General features: G+C 37.3%; 1 protein-coding gene across 12 annotated transcripts in view; it reads right to left on the reverse strand.

Moving 5' to 3' along the window:
* LOC143038960 (putative phosphorylase b kinase regulatory subunit alpha) overlaps window positions 1-19,770 on the reverse strand; it is a 163,518-nt gene that overhangs the window by 104,715 nt on the left and 39,033 nt on the right. For 10 of the 12 annotated variants that reach the window (XM_076208789.1, XM_076208781.1, XM_076208785.1 and 7 more), the window contains one exon: window positions 2,234-2,384. The exons of 1 other annotated variant lie outside the window; for it this stretch is intronic. In XM_076208789.1, coding sequence (XP_076064904.1) covers window positions 2,234-2,384 — 151 coding nt within the window. Of the gene's footprint in view, window positions 1-2,233; window positions 2,385-10,788; window positions 10,937-19,770 lie in introns of all 12 variants that reach the window. One more of the 12 variants, XM_076208780.1, reaches the window with a different exon arrangement.

Raw genomic sequence — 19,770 nt, forward strand, 5'->3', positions numbered from 1 at the left:
ACCATGTACAGTACTACCTCTCATTAACGGACGTTAATTAGCTGTGTTTGTGGTGTTTTCGCTGTGTTTTCGATATTTTTGGTGCTGTTGTTTAGTGCTGTGCAATCACTATGCCACCCAAAAACCACTCCAAATCAATGGATTATTCACATCAACAGACACCGTTACCCCCCTTTTAGTCCATTAATGAGAGGAAGTACTGTATGTCTAAAGCCAAGGATTGAAAATTAATTTCAATACCAGGAAATACAAAGTACTGGAAATGGGTACTGGCTCAAGAAGAAAATTCTTGAATTATTAAAGTCACTTAATTACAAAGGTGAAAGAGGAGGAAGATCTGGGGGTGTTGGTAAGGGATACCCTGTCACCTGACATACAACCACTCCTCGTTTAACGACCTACTCGGTTAACGACAACGCGGAGTAACGACGGGCTTTATGACACCCCAATATTCGTTTAACGTAAATCTCCCGGACTTACGACATCGTGTACGATAAGTTGGCTGAGGCAAATTTGTATGATGTTATAAATGAACTTGTACAGTGGATATTAGCTGTGAGGTAAAGTGTTCTGAAGCTTAGGTCTACATTACCATCCTGCAAGCTACAAAAACTACCTGGGGTACAGTATATACCAGTATTGGTAAATTTTTAGTTTCGACCATGGGCGCAATATAGCAATAGAAAATTAATTATTAATTTTGTAAATTATAATGTATCAACGTAATATGCAATTTTGTGAGCGGGAAAAAAAAGGTGCTAAAACAGATTTTGTAAGTAATGAAGTCGTGTCGGACGAATGGTACGCCATGTTTGTTATGATAGATGCCGACGTCGAAGAAATGAAAAGATGATAAATTCGTCTAACCTAAACTAAACTAACCTAACCTGTGTTTAATCAATCATTACCTTCAAATTAAATGTCATCCGGCTCGTCCTTGTTGTCGTCGTCATGAGAGACATTGGCAGGCTTTTCAACCACTCTCTCAGCTTGCGGGGTATACAAAGTTCTTGCAGCTTGAAGGAATGCATGTATCTCCGCTCCATAACATTCCTTCAAGAAAATATACCTGGCGAGGTACTGTCGGAAGTACCAAGGCCGTCAATTGACAGACGGCAAGATGGCATCCCGATCCTATGCCACCGACTTCGTTCATAAGCATATTTGCTTGTGGCAAGGTATTTTTTATTTTCATTTCCGCCCACAAAATTGCATATTACATTGATACATTTTAATTTACAAAATTAATAATTAATTTTCTATTGCTATATTGCGCCCATGGTCGAAACTAAAAAAATACCCCGGTATTTAATATGGAATGTCAGCATACGCGGAGTTGGTCATACACGATAATTTCAGGAACCTAACCACCGCGTTATTTGAGGGCTTTCTGTACTATCAAAACAGTAAATAAAGCTTTAATGTACTGTATAAAAGAGGGAAAATACATGAAAATAAAGATACATGTATTGCTGGACATTGTACATACAGTACATGTACGTATATGTATACAATTTCGCTTAACAACCAATTCGGTTAACGACGGCGACGCTGGTCCTAATTGTTGTCGTTAAACGAGGAGTGGTTGTACATACCAGTAAAACTGCGAGAAGATATGCAAAATGCCGAACAAAAGTGGCCTTTCCATAGTTGAAGAGTTGGAAGAAGACAAAAAGAAAGAAAGAAAAATCATCCTTCCAAGGAACCAAAAGGATTCCTACCATTGCAGATAAGTCATATGAAGGGAGGCTAGAAGCCCTAGCCCTGCCATCATTAAAGGTCTAAAGATAAGGAGGCTTAATTGTTGTTCAGATTGTTGAATGGAGAAAAGTTGACAGAGAAGATTTCTTCATTTGGGATAGGATGAGAGTCATGGGAGCAAGTTAAAAATGCATGTCTGGAGGATGTGAAAAAGTATTTTTCCATACAAATGCATATACTCCAGGAATTGCCTAGATGATGTTGTACAAGCTGGAACCATACATGAACTTAATTGGAGAGTAAGAGACAGGCCCCTACAAGTGTAGATCCTTTCCTGAACACTACAGTTAAGTAAATACATGTGTGTTTGGAAGCAAACATGTGCATGTGTGATTCACCATGGTTTTAGATCACGTGCTGTGTAAGTGTTTATGAGAAAAGAAAATGCATATTTGTATGCTCATATAAGTACTAAATAAAAAACAAAAATCTATTTTCTTTATATAAAACAAGAAAATTTAACTAGTCTTACCTAACATGAATGACTTGATAATAAAGATGAATGTTGGTCTACCAAGCATTGAACTGTGCCAACTTTCCCGAAGAAAAGCCAACTGAGACATCAAGTTATAGCAGAGCAAGTACACATCATGAAGCACATACAGCTCCTCAAGATCAAGGCTCTAAAATAAACAAATAATCTCCCATTGAGTACGTACAAAAAAAAGCCTGTCAAATGCAGATTCAGTCAGATAAATACCCCATGTATTTGGCAAACAGTGAAGTAGTTCCAGCCAAACTGTCTAAAATCACTAATGATACACATATATACCCCATTTTCACAAGTTATGGGTCAATTTGATCAATCAATCAATTCTTTCCCCAGGTCTCTCTTGCAGGAAACCCATGGCTTCCAAATAACCAGCAACAGCCACTGGATTAGCCCACAAGTAACTCAAAGAAGAGATACTGTGCTGTTTTCTGGGTACAGCTAGAGTGGGACAATGCAGGATGAGGTGTTTGGTGTCTTGTGTGGTGATTGCATCTGAGACAATTTGCTTTTTGTAGTCAGACTTCTTCTGTGTTAAAACTATTCCAAAGCTGGATAATGACATGAATGCAGTCATGTTACTGTGGTTTTTGCTTGTCATAGAAGGGATTTATCTATAGGGCTTATGTGTTGGGAGTTTGCTGGGGTAAAATGTTCAGTGGATGGGCCTGGAGTGTTTGTTTTGTGAATTCAGTGAGTATCGTATATTTCCACGTATAAGACGACCCTAAAATCCAAAAATTCACCCCTTAAAGTTGGGGGTCGTCTTGTATTACCATAATAAATATCAGACCTTGAATTCTACATGAGATGACTTGGTAGGCTAGCCTGCCGATAACCACCGATACACAGGAAATGATTCACATTATGATAAGAACTGGTAATAAAGGTAATTAAACCATATTTACCTTATACATTATTGGCATATCTTTATAGTAAATGGCAATTGTTAATAAATTCGAGGAATAATTCTATATTAATGAAATTACGGTACTTTTAACTACTCTATGTAAACACATTTAACACAGCTGAAAAAAATTTAAACATCAAGCACTGGTTGCGTTCATAGCAACCTTTTTCTTTCGCTAACTTTTCAGTAATATTTAAGACTGAAAATAACAATTTTGGATTACAGTACATAAAACGTTTATCAATAAAAAAATATATTACAGTAGTTGCATTTAAAACAGAAAATTTAAAAATTATAAAATTATAAAACTTAATTTCTAATCATCATCAATATTACACATCAAACATATTTCTAAAACCTTTATTTTCAATAAAATTACATTACATTAAATTTAAAACTTAAAACATTATAAAACTTAATTTCTTTATTTATTTATATAAAAGCGGAAAAAACAGCTGATAAACGTAATCAAAACAATTCTTTTTGTACGGTAGGTTTGATACTCTGATGCTCTAATTTTGTACCTCGTCTTATACAAAGGTTGTCTTATACATGGAAATATACGGTACATGTTTTTGTATGGTGTTGTGAAGTGCAGGTGGTAAATTGTCAATGTTTGAGTATCCAGTATGCTGCCTTTCTTTCAAGTTGGCTATGCTCGTGTTAACTACAGGGATGAATGGGTGAGATTCAGGGCTCTTGCATATGGCTTCTTATAGAAGAGGATTTTGGATTTTGTGTTCAAGTATTCTATATGGGTGGTTTTAGTATATCCTGTTATTATCATTAATGTTTTATTTTGTGTAGTTTATAAAGTATCTTATAAATTACAATATAGTCATGCACAACCCCTTTGGACAGGTGGAGGTTATTGATGTTTGAGTAATATATATTTTTTTCAATTTGTGTGGTTATAGTACATCCTGTTATCATTATATTTATATAATTATCAATGTTTTGTTGTGTAGTTTATAATGAATCAATCATGACAGGGTATGGTCATGCACAAACTCTCTGGCAAACACTAGGTATTATTTTCCCTGGTAAACTGGAAATATTAGATGGATAAAAGAAAATAGCAAAGTAAGTATATACAAATTGGAAAAAAAAAGAATCAACTTATATATATAATAATGGAATACCACATTTTCTACACGATCTTTATTTTGTAGAATCAGTGGAACGAGGAGGAAATTATAACATTCCTTTGATGAAATTATGCCATAATGAAAAAATTTTTTTATCAGACACTTTGGGCAAGTGAATTTTTTATATATGTATAACACATGAAATATTTGTATGAAATCTCTTTCATACATCTTAATCAATATATTTTTTAATAAATAGCTCTAGAGAAAAATTAAGTAAAAAACAAATATCTACAAAATAAAGACATAATGAACCTTAAAAGAAACTGCAGATTATAATTACTATATTAAACCAAATCAATCAAACTACAAGCAAAAAGGAAAGCCATAAACCCTTGATAAAGTTGGTGATTTGTAATTAGATCTATTTTCATCTCAATTATATACATTCTTTTCTAATTCAGAGGTTGATCCTGCAAGAACTGCTAGAAGAATTCATCTGGAAAACATTAAAGTTATCTCCTACAGTTCTTATGCTGGTGTTAACCAACTCTCTGAGTCTTGCTGTTTTCAACTATTGTATTACCCACACTAAAAGGTACAGCTGGGAGCATACATGTACTGTCCTGGAAGGTAGGGGTTATGTGCATTCAAAATGAAAATGAATACCAGCCACCCCACAGGACAAAAATAGAAAAAAGACAATATTACCATAAATGGAACATAACCAGATGGCTAACTGCACCCAAGATCTGTGCAATTGATACATGGACTACTATCACGGTAAGGGCTTTGAGATTCCCATAATATCCAACAGAAATACTTTAACTCTTCTCTCCATTTTATTTGATACCTTTAAGAGGAAAGTACATGGAAGTGTGACCCCACCTAACTGTAGCATTTGGATGTAAAAGCAAAAGTCTAATGAAGGCGAAGAATAGGTGTGGCTGCTACAAGTAGTGGTTGCATGATGGGATGGGGCTTCTAGGCAGGCCCCAATCTCAAAGACTTCCCAATTTCAATGGAACCCAGGAAAAGGGTTAAGACTTAGGCATCTGACAAGGGGTCTGTATTAATTGAATTGTCAAGCTGCATTTAACTAATATAATGTACAGAAAAGGAGCTACGTATATGAGATCTCTTTATCTTCATCAACCAAACTCAGCTTTAAATTTGTTTTTAGGTGTAGACAGAGCTACTCCCTCTTTTAAGCTGTCCTACTAGTTGAAGGATCTGCATGGAAAACTATCTACTGATATCCTTTAGGCCTGTAATCAATTGGAATTTATTCCTATGACCTCATGACATTCTTCCATCCAAACCAAGAAATTTTCCATCAACTTTATTCATTATTTTCACTGACTTGAACACCACAATCATGTCACATCTCTCTCTCTCTCTCTATAAGGCAGGGTTTGTCATCTTTTCCCTGCAAGCTGAAAAATGACTTGTACTAGAGTGTATATATGTAGAGTGCTTGCACCTCAGGTGAGCTTGTTCAATTCTATTTCTCTTGTTGTTGTTGATGTTAATGATGTTGGTCAGTGCAGGGCATCTGATGATTATAATGTTAATGAGGTCCTCCACCCCAAATAAGTTGTGTTTATGTCTATGAGATGCCGGAGATGAGTCTTTGAAGATGTGTGTGAATGTATACAAGGCAGCCTGGCAAATTGGACATGGATCACCATTTGTATTTACCTAGTTGTATTTACCTAGTTGTAATATACGGGAGGGGAGCTATGCTCATGGTGACCCGTCTTTGTATCTCTCCACATCAACTTTTATCTTAAAATCTTGTATAGTGTTAGCACATACTGTTTTGTTGTCTAATTTGTTCCATGTATTTATCACTCTGTGTGGGAAACTGTTCCTTTTCAAGTTTTTTCTATAACTATCCTTTTTCAATTGTTTTCCGTGTCCTCTTGTTTTACTGTTGTCCCACATTAATAGGTCGTTCCTGTCTAAAACTTCCATTCCTTTCATTATTCTGTAGATAGTTAGCAAATCTCCTCTTTCTCTTCTTTGTTCCAGAGTTGGTAGGTTCAATTTGGATAGTCTTTGCTCATATGTTAGTTCGGCGAGTGTCGGTGCTAGTTTTGTTGTCGCTCTTTGTAATCTTTCTAGTTTCTTAATATTCTTTTTGGTACTGGGTGTCCAAAGTGATGCTGCATACTCAAGTTTTGGTCTTATTAGTGTAGTAAGTATTTTCCTTATCATTTCTTCGTCCATATAGGTAAATGCCACTTTGATTGCTCTCAATAAGTTGTAGGTTTCTCCGAACATCTTGTTTATATGCTTATCTGGTTTCATGTCCTTTCCAATCATCACTCCAAGATCTTTTTCATAGTTTGTTTTATTTATTTTTTCTTCCCCCAATTCTGTAATCTTTTGATATTCTATTTTAACTCTTTCCAAATTCCATTATGCTGCATTTCTTAATATTGAATTTTACTTCCCATTTTTGAGTCCAATTCCATATTGTGTCCAGATCTTGTTGCAATGAGTTGCAGTCCTCTTCCGTTTTTACCTTCTTAAGTAATTTTGCATCATCTGCAAAAAAAATTATATAGCACTCCACGCCTTCATTCATGTCATTAACGTATACAGCGAACATGATCGGTGCCAGTACTGATCCTTGCGGGACCCCGCTTTTTACTTCTTCCCAGTTGGAGAATTTTTCTCTAATTACAACTCTCATTTTCCTCCCAATCAGAAAGTCTTTCATCCATTCCAATAATTTTCCTCTGATGCCGCCTTTTGACTCTATCTTATTTATTAGTTTCCTATGAGGTACCTTATCGAATGCCTTTTGCAGGTCCAGAAAAGCACAGTCTGCCCATCCATCTCTTTCTTCTATTATGTCTACTAATCTTGAGTAAAAGCTGCCTAATCTGTGTTAGCATGTTCTAAGTGTTGTGTGACAGCTACACTAGTCTGATGAAATGTACTCTGCTCTGTTTGACTTCGTTTCTAATTTATATATTGGAGCCAGGTGTGGCCAAGAATCCTGTTTGGCTTCATATTATTTGTGAGCACAGTAGGTATATACTTGTTTATGCTGATCTCTGATGTGAACTCAAATAATTTGTGTTTAAAAAGTGGATCCAGTATGGAACAGAATCACTCATGTCATACCAAATCGCCAAAAATCTCTTGGAAATCATAAAGCAAGACTACACTGCTTCACATAATCCTAACCGAGATCAAAATCAGATGTGATATGATACTGAGCTATGAGGCCCACCACATCTGTAAATATTTACTCAATATTTACAATAAAATGAAATGAAAACTAAATGGAAGAAATACTCAATTTCACCAATATAAGGTCATACGACACTCATAACTGAAGCAAACAATCACATCAAAAACATAATTGTCAATCAATCAATCAATCCACTGCCCCTGGTCTCTCTTGCAGACAGAACCTTACATGCCTAAGTGCTGCCCCGTGGCAAAGTTTTCAGTGACACCCCCCCCCTCATCACCACTTCCCATCTCCACCATCCCTTACTGCCTATTATAGCTATTGGTTTGTGAAATCATTAAACAAGTTTTAAAAATGTTATTTAATGTTCCTATTACAAAAAGGATAAGGGAAAAATATTTCATATTCTGTTCATTCTAATGCAAAATTCGTATATTACAGTAATATATTCAGGGCTTCTTTGACTTTTTTTTTTTTATATAATTCTTTTGTCAGCCTTGTGGACAGTATGTCCACACTAGAATTGCCACACCCCTAAATCTACTGCCCCAGGGTATATGCAACCCCCAATATAATGTGGAAAGGGCCTTTGGTATTTCATGGGACCAATGACCGATACCTGCTTGTGGTGGTCTTGCAAGACAGACAGTAGAGCTCAAACCCATCAACCTCCTCCCATCCGTTAGGAGGTACAACCCTGAGGGAGTGACCTTCAGTCTCCTGACTGGGAGACTTCTTTTTATCAATTTCAATTGTATTTCTTCCACCTTTTTCACACATAGAGAGCTGACAACCAGTGACTGCTCCTTCCTCTTACCACTCTAAGCTGGTGCGACAGAAACAGTTCCACACTAATACAACATAGACAACAGTCCAGAATTTCTCCCCAGAGAGATCTGTGGGAGAACCAAAGGATCACTGCCATGGGGCTGCAGGTTCCCAATTTGTTGAACTCGAAGCAACAACTCTTCTTGTATACTTCATCCATGAAGTGCTAAGATGGGAGGGGTGACAAATGGGTTTAGGTTGGGTGTTGGATAGATGTATTCACCAAGTTGTAGTACTGTATATGGGGCTGGGGCTGTGCTCATGGTATCCTGTCCCTTTGCTTCCACTTATCAAACTTTGCTTTAAATTCATTCATGTTACTGGCCTGTATTATATCATCATCCGACTTGTTCCATGAGTCAGCACACCTTAGTGGAAAGCTGTACTTCCTAACATCTATCAATCTTGCACTTTCAGCTCTTTACTATGACCTCCACACCAGGGGACGAGGAGTAAGGGTCGGCATGTAAGTGAAATAAAAAGAGTTTATGGGCCTCTTCCAGAAACCAGGTATATACTGGGTCCTCAGGGTTGCACCCCTGGGTGGAGGTAGGAGGACTGAGGTGGCTTGTATCCTGAAGATAACTGGGTCCATGGTGAATCTCTGGGTTGTCCTGTGGACCTCTGTTTCCTCTTAGATGACAACAGTGCCATGGGTAGGCCCACCTAGTTAACATCTATTGACCTTCTTATGTGAAGAAACCAAGAAAATAACAGTAATGAAGAAAGGTCAGAAGGAAGTGAGGGAGTGAAATTAACGAGTTTCTGGGCCTCTCCTTAAGACCAGGTACTAATCCTCTCTCCACCTCCTCCTGGTGGAGGTGTCCTGAAGATATCTGGGTCTGCATTGGTTCTCTGGATCATCCTCCAGCCCTCTGTCTCTTCTTGGATGATGACACTGTCATGTGAGGACCCGCCTCTTTAATGTATATATATATGTACTGAAGATCCATTCCCACTTACAGAGGAGGGTGGCCCCATCATGAGACACACACAGCCATGTCAGAATCAAATAGAATCCCATTCAACCCTCCTTTCCATCTCAACAACTTTATGCCTATCATGGATAAAGCACACTTTTCCGAGAGATAACAAAGTATGAAGATAATCACTTTGATATCTATCCATCACTTCATTTTTCACATGTTCATACATGTGGATCATAAATAGAAACAAAATCAATATAAAATATAAAGTTAAACCTCATGTGTACCTTAACCAATTATACTTGAAGCACTACTAATTCAAACAAAAACAAAACAGGACATTTCTAAAACAAAGGTGCTTCTCTATCCCCACACATTATACACATACTGTTTTCAACAAAGGACTACATTTTTCTACACCCAAAGAAATCTCTTATTATATACCATCAATGCATTCCAAACAACTGTGGGACGAATGACAGGATCTGCATGTGGTGGTACTGCAAGACAATGTCAAAGAGAACCATCTCCTTGCCACCTGTCTTTAAATCCTGTCAAACACTCATTTTGCCCTCATTTGAAGGTGTAACTCCAACATGCTGGCACTTGGGTTCTTGACCAGGACCAAAACTTTTCTGTATAAACTTCTACTGCATTTCCTCCACCTTTTTACACAATGGCAGCTATCTACATACAAAGGGTTCTTCCCCATTACCAGGGAGGTAACCAAAGTCAAAAGGCATGTACCTACTCCCACCCATTTCATCGTCACCCATTCTACTCCCATCCACCACCCTTTCTTCCATCTCACCTTAGCTCCTCATGGGTGATGGGTCATCCCTGTATCCCACCCACTGCCCTGGGTCAGAAGCAATGCAGCGAGATATAATGGCAGCTGGTAAATGATACTGGCTCCCCTCTTCCTACTGTAAGCTTTCCTTATTCAAAAGGAAGAGGAAGTATAATTGATGGAAATCTTGGTCCTGGTAGACTGTCAGCTATTAGGAGATACAGCTCTAGATGAAAGTGAGGGTGCTGACGAGTTATGAAGATGGGTTAGAGAGAGCTGATTCTTTCTGACATCCATCTTTAATTATAAGACCGCCACAGGTAGGAATGTTATTGGTCCCAGGCTGTCTTACATACAGACATTACATTCTTATCACAAATATGTTATAACAATACATACTTATACACCCAAATAAACTATGTTAATCTTATTCAATAAATTATTGTATTTCAAAATTCAGAGAGGGGAGAGTGTGTGATGTTAAACCAAATTTTGCAAATCTCACATAAACCCACACTCATGGCAGCCATTAAATACCCATTCCTTTCTAAGAAATATACAATTAATTCTTAGATTAAAAAGCACTCAAACATACTACATGATTCCCTTGATGTAACTGAGACCCCAAAACTGAACATAGTGCAGGCCATAACCCCAAGGAAATTAAGGATCCATGATGTCTTTCATGCTAATAAAGATTTCCAGGTTCTGAAATCCCACTCTTAATTCTAGTCACCCAGACCAATTAATGCACTACTTCACTGGCAACTGGTTAACCACCTACCATCCAAATAATGCCTGAGAAGTCTAAAGCAAATCGTGGGTCTTGCCAGGTCACGCCAGCATGCAGCAAGTGAGGCAATTGCGACACCAAATATATAAACAACGAAGTCCTTGTCGTTTGAAAGGTAACTCTCTTCTTGATCATAGTACTAGAATTCAATAGTACAAATTGTTATTCAGATTCAATTACCATAACTTGAAAACCCTAACAATTTTCAATGCAGGAACATATAGGATATCACATAAAAATACATAGGAATGCTTCCATATATGCACATACAAATGAAAGCATATCTTTATGCATGCATGCAAATACAATAAAAGATACATGAGAACAATGGTAAAGGACAGGATCTCAAGCTAGAGGGATGTACCTTGTGTTGTCCAACACCCCCCATAAAGTTCTTGATTTACAAAAATGACATGATGGAAGATATGAAAAGTTGCACTTATCTTTCTTGTATACAGCACTAAAATGATAAGGAGAAAGATGAAGATTGTAAATTGTTACAAGAAAATCTATAGAGAATTCATGACTGGATGGAGCCAATGAAAAAAAGATTATATATATATATATATATATATATATATATATATATATATATATATATATATATATATATATATATATGTATATAAGGAGTCATGACTGGATGGAGCCAATGAAAAAAATATTATATATATATATATATATATATATATCTATATATATATATATAGATACATACATACACACTACAAGCATAGCTCTCTTCCCATAAAATACAACTAGGTAATACACACACACACACACACTTCAACGAATGGACGGCTTAGAAGACGTTCTGAAGAGAATTGAAGTTTGTGGATCCCAACGCAAAGAGAAGTCCCTATTGTATTTACAGGGTGGGAGGGAAATTGCTCATGCAGTAGTAGGAAAGTAGGGAAAGAGGAAAGGGGGAGGGATTACTGAGGGAAATGGAAGGAAATGAGGAAGGAGTAGACTTGGCCCAGGCAGACAGGCGAAAGGTAAACAAAAGGCCTCCCGATGACGATGAAATGTCTAATAAAAATGTAAAGATTAGAAGTAAAGACAAGAGCAATACAGTAGAAAGTGATGAGAATATTTTCCAGGGATTTAAAGAGGGTGGGGGGGACACAAACCCCCCCCGACTGACAAGACTAGAAGAGAAGGTCGATAAGATGATCGAGGACTTGGAGCGTAGGTTCGGTCATGTTGACAGTATTATACGAAGAGTTGAAAAATTGGAAGAACTAGAGAGGGCGAACAAAAACTTAACTAAGGAAATTGAAGAATTAAAAAAACAGTTAAAAGAAGTAAAAGATGAGAATAAAGTCTTAAAGGAGAATAATAAGGAGAACAAGGAGGGTTGGAAAAAAAATTCATGAAAATAGCAAGGTTGCATTCACTGACATAATCAGACAGCAAATGAATGAACAAACTGAAAACTCAGTTATTAAAGTGATGAGACAGAAGGAGAATATAGTAAGAGACTTAGCAGACAAAAAGAAATGTATAATTATATTAGGAATGGAAGAGAAACATAACCCAGATAGAACCACAAGAATCAAAGAGGAAAATGAAAAAGTAAGAAATTTACTAGAATTAGTTCAGGAAGATGAACCAGAAATAATGAAACAAATCGAAGAGAAATTCAGGCTAGGGAAATATAGTACAGACAAGACCAGACCAATCAAGATTAAATTCAGGTCACAAACTACGGCTGAGAATATCTTATCCAAAACAGGGAAACTAGCAACAAGTGAACAATATAAAAAGATATGGATAAAAAGGGAAATGAATAAAGAGGAAAGAGAGGAAGAAAAACAGAAAAGACTTGAAGCAAAGGAAAAAAACGAGATAAGAACGGAGTCAGAAAAAGAGAGATTCTATTGGAGAGTAGTGAATATGAAACTAAAGAAAGTCGACATACAAGAGAAAAACAAAAGGGAAACAGAGAACACAATGGAAGTGGCAGAAAACTAAGAGTGTCTTACACAAATATAGATGGATTAATAACAGGATTGAATGAACTGAATGATTATTTGAAAGAAAAAGAACCAGACATAATGGGATTTGTAGAAATAAAATTAAAAGGTCCACTACCACCCAACAGTGTAGGACATGATGCATATAATTATTGGATTAGAAACAGAGTGAAAAAGGAAGGGGGTGGAGTTATGTTCCTGACTAAGAAGGATATAAACATGAAGGGTGTCACATATGGAAAGAATACAGTACAGATGATAATGATGGAAGTAGAAGACAGAGATAAGAAGAACAGAAAGTTTGTGATAAATTATGTGCCCCCAAAAACAGCCTCATGGGAAGAGAGTGAACATAAAAGTATGTTAGAGGACACAAAGATAACATTAAACAAGATAATGGAAGAGGGAGGAAAAATAGTTATGATGGGCGACTTTAATTGCAAAGAAATCTGCTGGGAAGAAATGACAGTAAAGGGTGGAGACGGCTCATGGGGAAACGCTCTACTCGAGATGGTTACTGACCATACAATGACACAATGGATACAGGAGAACACTAGGTATAGAAATGAAGAAGAGCCATCGAAACTAGACCTAGTAATTACATCCGAACCTAGAATAGTGGACAAAATTGAATATAAAACACCAATAAGTAAAAGTGACCACATATTGATTGAACTGGAACTTAATGAAGAAAAATATATGAAAAGAAATGAACAATACAGAAAAGGAAGAATGATGTATGAAAAAACAAACTTTGATAAAATAAGAGAATTCTTTCAAAAGGAAAACTGGGAAGAAATATACAAAGAAGAAACAACAGTAGAAGAGAAATGGAATATTTTGACAAAAATTTACAAAAAAGGAGTGGAAAAGTATGTCCCAAGACAAAAACAAGAAAAAGAATATGTAAAATGCTGGTACAACAAAAGCTGTAGGGAGTTTAAAGACAAAAGAGACAAAGCCTGGACCAGATGGAAAAAAGACAGAAGATCTGAAAAATGGAAAATATATACCTGCTATAGAAATGAATATGTACAAATGTGCAGAGAGGAAAAGAGAAAATATGAAAAAGATATCATAGAAAAGTGTAAAGATCAACCGAAACTATTCTACAGATTTGTAAACAATAAACTGAAAAACAAACAAGACTTGGAGAAATTAAGACAGGAGGGAGTTGAATACACTGAGGAAATGGAAATGGCGGAAATTATGAACAAACATTTTAAATCAGTGTTTACAAGGGAGAACATACAACCTGAAGAGAACAAATGGAAAGAGAAAGTCCCCCCTATGGAAGAAATAGAAGTAACAAAGAATGAAATATTAACACACTTGAATAATCTTGATGTCAGAAAATCGCATGGACCAGATGAAATAGCAAACTGGATACTAAAAGAATGCAGGAATGAACTGGCAGACAAAATACATAGCATACTAAATAGTTCCTTGAAAGAAGGAAAAGTTCCAGAAGATTGGAAAAAAGCAAATATAGTACCTATATACAAAGGAGGAAATAAAGAAGAACCTACCAACTATAGACCAGTCTCTCTAACAAGTACAATAGCAAAAATTTGTGAAAGAATTATCAAAAGTAGATGGGTAAAATATTTAGAAAAAAACAAAGTGTTAAATCCAAGGCAATTTGGATTCAGACAAGGACGATCATGCGTCACCAAATTTAATATGTTTCTATTCAAGGCTAATAGATATAATACAAGAAAGAGATGGATGGGCGGACTGTGCATTTTTAGATCTAAAGAAAGCTTTTGACAAAGTACCACATAAGAAGTTGCTTAAGAAATTAGAAACTGAAGGAGGAATACAGGGCAAACTACTAAATTGGATGGAGGGCTTTTTGCAAGAAAGAAAAATGAGAGTAGTGATAAGAAACCAACACTCAAAATGGGATGAAGTAATAAGCGGTGTTCCGCAGGGAACAGTTCTGGCCCCAATAATGTTTGCTATATATATTAATGATATGGATGAAGGAATAGAAAGCTATATGAGCTTCTTTGCAGATGATGCAAAACTACTGAAAAGAGTGAAAACTGAAGAAGATTGTGAAGCACTACATTGAGATCTACAGGGTCTAACAGATAAATCCGTACAACTTCTTATCACATGTTTTAAGATTAATATCTCGGGTTATAATAAACAGAGAGTTATGAAATTTTCAGTATATTTAGAAAAGGCAATAAGAACAATGATTTCATTCAATGTAACCACCTTCAGCTGTTATGACGCTTTCAACGCGTTTACGAAACTTGGATACAGCGTTGATGATCTCAGACTTTGATAATGAACCCACAGCCTTCTTGATGTCTGTCTTCAGGGTTGTTATACTTCTGTGTGGCTTGTCACATGCCTTGGCCTTAATTCGCGCCCAAAAATAATAATCTAAAGGGTTTAGGTCTGACGAATTTGAGGGCCACAACTCTTTGTTCCAGAACTGCACATTTGACCCTTCGAGAAGGTTGGTGGTCCTCTTCGCTGTGTGGGCTGGAGCCGAGTCTTGTTGGAAGACAAACTGGTTGCCACTAGCCTTATCTTTCATCCAGGGTATTATTTTCTCTTCTAGAACTTTGCAATATACAACGGCATTGACTTTCTCCTTGTTGTTGAAGAAGTGAGTGAAGACGTCCCCCTCAGTTGACACCACACAGAGCACCATGACACTTGCTGGTTTCTTCGTCGTTGTCTTGTGTTGAACCTCTGAGGATGAGGAGGCTATCCAGTGATCATTCCGCTTATTGAAAGTCGCATCAACCGTGAAAATCTTCTCGTCGGAAAAAAACTTGATGACTGAGCCATTCGACTTCATCCAGTTCAACAGCTTTTGGCACCTGGTCAATCGGATTTCTCTCATTTTTCGTGTCAAAAGATGTCTTTTTCCTTGTGAGAATGAGGTTAATCCCAATTTCTTTAATGCTCTGTGAATTGTCATTGTGCTGACACCTCTCTTCTTTGCCAATGTCGATAATGGTAAGGCTGGATTTGCATTGACACTTCTCTTGAGACCAGCTAAAAAGCGAGGTGTTAGAATTCTGCCCCTTCTGGGCTTGTGAGCAGCTCGTTGGTCTTCGCCGGTCTCATCAAAACGTTTACAAACATCGTAAACAGTTTGTCTGGAGTATTTTAGCATCCTTATTATGGCGCTAGGAGTGTGACCCGAGCGACGAAGTTCGCATATGGCTGAACGTTTGGCTTGTTCCATTGCTTAATGTTTATTGCACCGGTGCTAGTATACAGCTGGCTAAATTATTAGACAAATGGAAGTATCTGGAAACAATCAGAATTGCCATATGTTACTTTTTAAGTGCTTAAAACCTCTTCAAAGTTTGTACGGATTTATCTGTTAGACCCTGTAAATAAGGTACAAGAATGGAGTAGGAAATGGGAGATGGAGTTCAATACAAAAAAGTGTAGTATAATGGAATTTGGAAAAAGCAAAAACAGAATAACAGGAGCATATAAATTGGGAGAAGAAGGAATAAAAAAAGTAGAAAATGAGAAGGACCTGGGAGTCATTGTTATGAATAATATGTCACCTGAGAAACATATAAATAAGATTTTTGGAAAAAACTTATAATCTAATAAGAACAATCAAAGTTGCATTTACATACCTGGATGAAGAAATGGTGAAGAAAATCCTAATCACCCTGATAAGACCAAGATTGGAATATGCAGCAACGATATGGTCACCAAGTACAAAAAAATGCATAAAAAAACTTGAAAGAATACAAAGAGCAATTACAAAATTGGCACCAACACTCTCAAAACTATCATATGAAGAGAGACTAGAAAAACTTGAACTACAGACACTAGACCAAAGAAGAGAGGAGATTTGATAGCTATTTACAGAATCATGAAAGGCATAGAAATTACTGACAGAGAGAATCTGATAAAATGGGATGACAGAAATACTAGAGGACACGGAAAGAAAATAAAAAAAGACAGCTATAGAAGAGATTTGAAAAAGAACAGCTTTCCTCACAGAGTAATAGACAGTTGGAACAAGTTAGATGAGAAAGTGGTGTGTGCAAAAACAATACATGAATTTAAAAATAGTTTAGATAAAATGAGATATGAAGACGGGTCCCCACGAGCATAGCTCCCCTTCCCGTAAAATACAACTAGGTAAATACACCAAGGGCTTTTTCCCTCTTATAAGAGAGGTAGCCATGTCAAAATGCAAGTACCCATTCCCTACCATTCCACTTCAATCCACCACCCTTGTTTCCCTCCATCTTGTCTTAGCTCCTTGTGGATGAAGAATCAGCCCTGTCTCCTGCCCACTGCTCTGGGTCAGAAGCAATGCAGCAAGACACAGCATATCTACAACAAGGCCGCTTCACTTAACCAGTGATCCCCTCCCTCTCTGTCCCCTCATTCAAAAAAATAGGGAAGATGGGGAGAAATCCCTTTGGGCTGTGTCAAAATATCATTCACACAACCACAACTAAATAAATACTCCCTACTCCCTCCAAATCCCCCACCCCATCCTTTCCTTGCAGCAGTGTTATCTATACACAACCATTCTCCACTCATCCCTATCTCCCACCTTCATCTTTCTTTGCTCAACAGACATTCCCCACTTGTTCAAAGCCCCTTTCACCCCATCCATCCATCCCATCCTCAGACTTCCTCTCAAGTTCACTCCCTCCACCTCTGCCTTCCACACCTCTTTTACTTATCTTTCTTCACTCATTCTTTCCATGTGTCCAAACTCCAAACCATCCCAATACTCTTTTATCAGCTGTATCTGCCATCTCCTTTTACACCCCAGCTCTCCTCCTCACTTTTCACTCTATCCAACCTTGTAATCTCTACCGTACATCTCAGACAATTCATGTCAAACACATTTAAACTTCTCTTCTTTGCCTTTCTTAAATTCCAAATCTTTGTCCCATTCAGTGTCAGACACAATCACCTCTTCATATGATTTTTTTTTCATCCATTCCTAGATGCCTATTTCTCATGACACTTCTTAATCCCTCAAGACATTTACTTACTTCTCTCAATCTATAATTTACCTCCACCCTCACTCCTCCCATTCCTGCCACATGTGACCCCAAATACCTAAGACCATCCACTTCCTCCAGCCTCTTTAAAACTCATTTTCAACTCTCTGCCATCTTCTCCCCTTGTCCATCTCATCACCTTACTTTTACCCACATTTACCTTGAACTTTCTCTTATCACATACCTTCCCAAGCTCCATCACTAACTGACTTATCCCCCCACCTCTGACCCTGCCACAAGCAGTGTAATCAACAAGCAACTGACTCACCTCCCACTTATTCCATTTTCTTTACCATCTCCAGTCCCTGGCCCAATACCCTCACATTTACCTCCTGCACCACCCCATCCATGAACACATTGAACAGCCATGGCAACATGGCACATCCCATTTCTAATTCTAATACAGACTCTACTGTCCTCATAAAATCTCTTGACTGCCCTTAATAGCTTTCCCCCAATCCCATATATCTGTAATAATTCTCACAGTGCCTTCCTGTCTCCCCTGTCATAAGTCTTTTCCAAATCCATAAAGGCCAAAAAACATCTTTACCTTTAGCTAGTTTTCTCACGTATCTGCCTTACTATAAAAACTTTATCCTTTCAACCCCTCCCTTTCCTAAACCCATTCTGTTCCTCACCGATTACTCCTTTAATTCCTCTGCTAATCCTCTCAATTAAAACCCTCTCATAAGCCTTCCCAACTACATTCAACAAACTGATCCATCTAAAACTACTACCTTAGACACATATTAACAACCTCACTTGGCAGTCTTGGGTGGGAGTGAAATGCATGGGGATGGATACGTGCCTTTTGACTCGGCTACCTCCCTTATAAAGGGGAAAAAAGCCCTTGATATATAGATAGACTTGCCAGTCCACTATTGCTGTACCTCCCTTCTTCAGACACTCCACATGACACCCATCTAATCCAGGTGTCTTACCTGCTCTCGTCATTTTCAAAACTACTTGTAACTCATCTTTTCTTATTTTTCCTCCAATTTCCTTTGCCATCACAGTCATTTTCTTAAATACATGCATATATATATATATACATATATATATATATATATATATATACACATATATATGTATATGTATACATACAGTGGGTGAGATGCAGGGATAACCTGTCATCCAGGAGGAGCCAAGAAAAGTGGGAGGGAGGGGTGGTGAATGGGAGTGGAGTATGTGGGGATGAAATGGGTGGGAGTGGATTTATGCCTTTGACTTTGGCTACCTCCCTTGTAAGGAGGAAAAAGCCCTTGGTATATGTATATGTATATACATACACTCACATACACACATATATATGAACCAAGTTTATATGTATACATACACAGGTATTTGTCTATTTACATGATATACACATTCTTTTGGCCATTGTACAATTAAAAAATAGTGCAAATAGAAAATGGAGTGGATTCCCCTCATGGTGCACCTATGGATATGGGAAGGAGATAAAACACCACCTATCATGTCACAGAAATTAACTTATTTTGCAAATAAACATACTGCAGTATGAATGAACATACCCTTATTCTACTAAATGATAAAGCACTTAGTGTATCAGGCATGTAGAATGCCAGCACACAATTTCAAAAATGCAGTTGACCCAGAATGCATAAGTGATTTGAAAAAGTAATTAGAAATAAATTTCTAGTATTACATGGCACACTAAAGTGAAAATGCATTACTAGATCACATGTAAATAGACGAATACCTGTACATGTGTCTTGTTGCATTGCTTCTGACCTGAGCAGTGTACAGAGGACAGGGATGACCCTTCACCAAGAAGGAGCCAAGACAAAAGGAAAATGGGTGACAGATGGGAGTGGGATGGGAGTGGGGCTGGTTACATCATCCCTTGACTGACTAACAACAGTCCTTGGCCCCTCCCAAAAATATCTCTGAGATAAAAATGCTAAACTGTTGTCTCTGTTGAAGTAGGTCTGTTTCTCTGTCACCAGCAAACA

This window comes from Oratosquilla oratoria, chromosome 25 (assembly GCF_046742065.1).
Source record: "Oratosquilla oratoria isolate Oo_2021 chromosome 25, ASM4674206v1, whole genome shotgun sequence".
Taxonomy (NCBI): Eukaryota; Metazoa; Arthropoda; class Malacostraca; order Stomatopoda; family Squillidae; genus Oratosquilla; species Oratosquilla oratoria.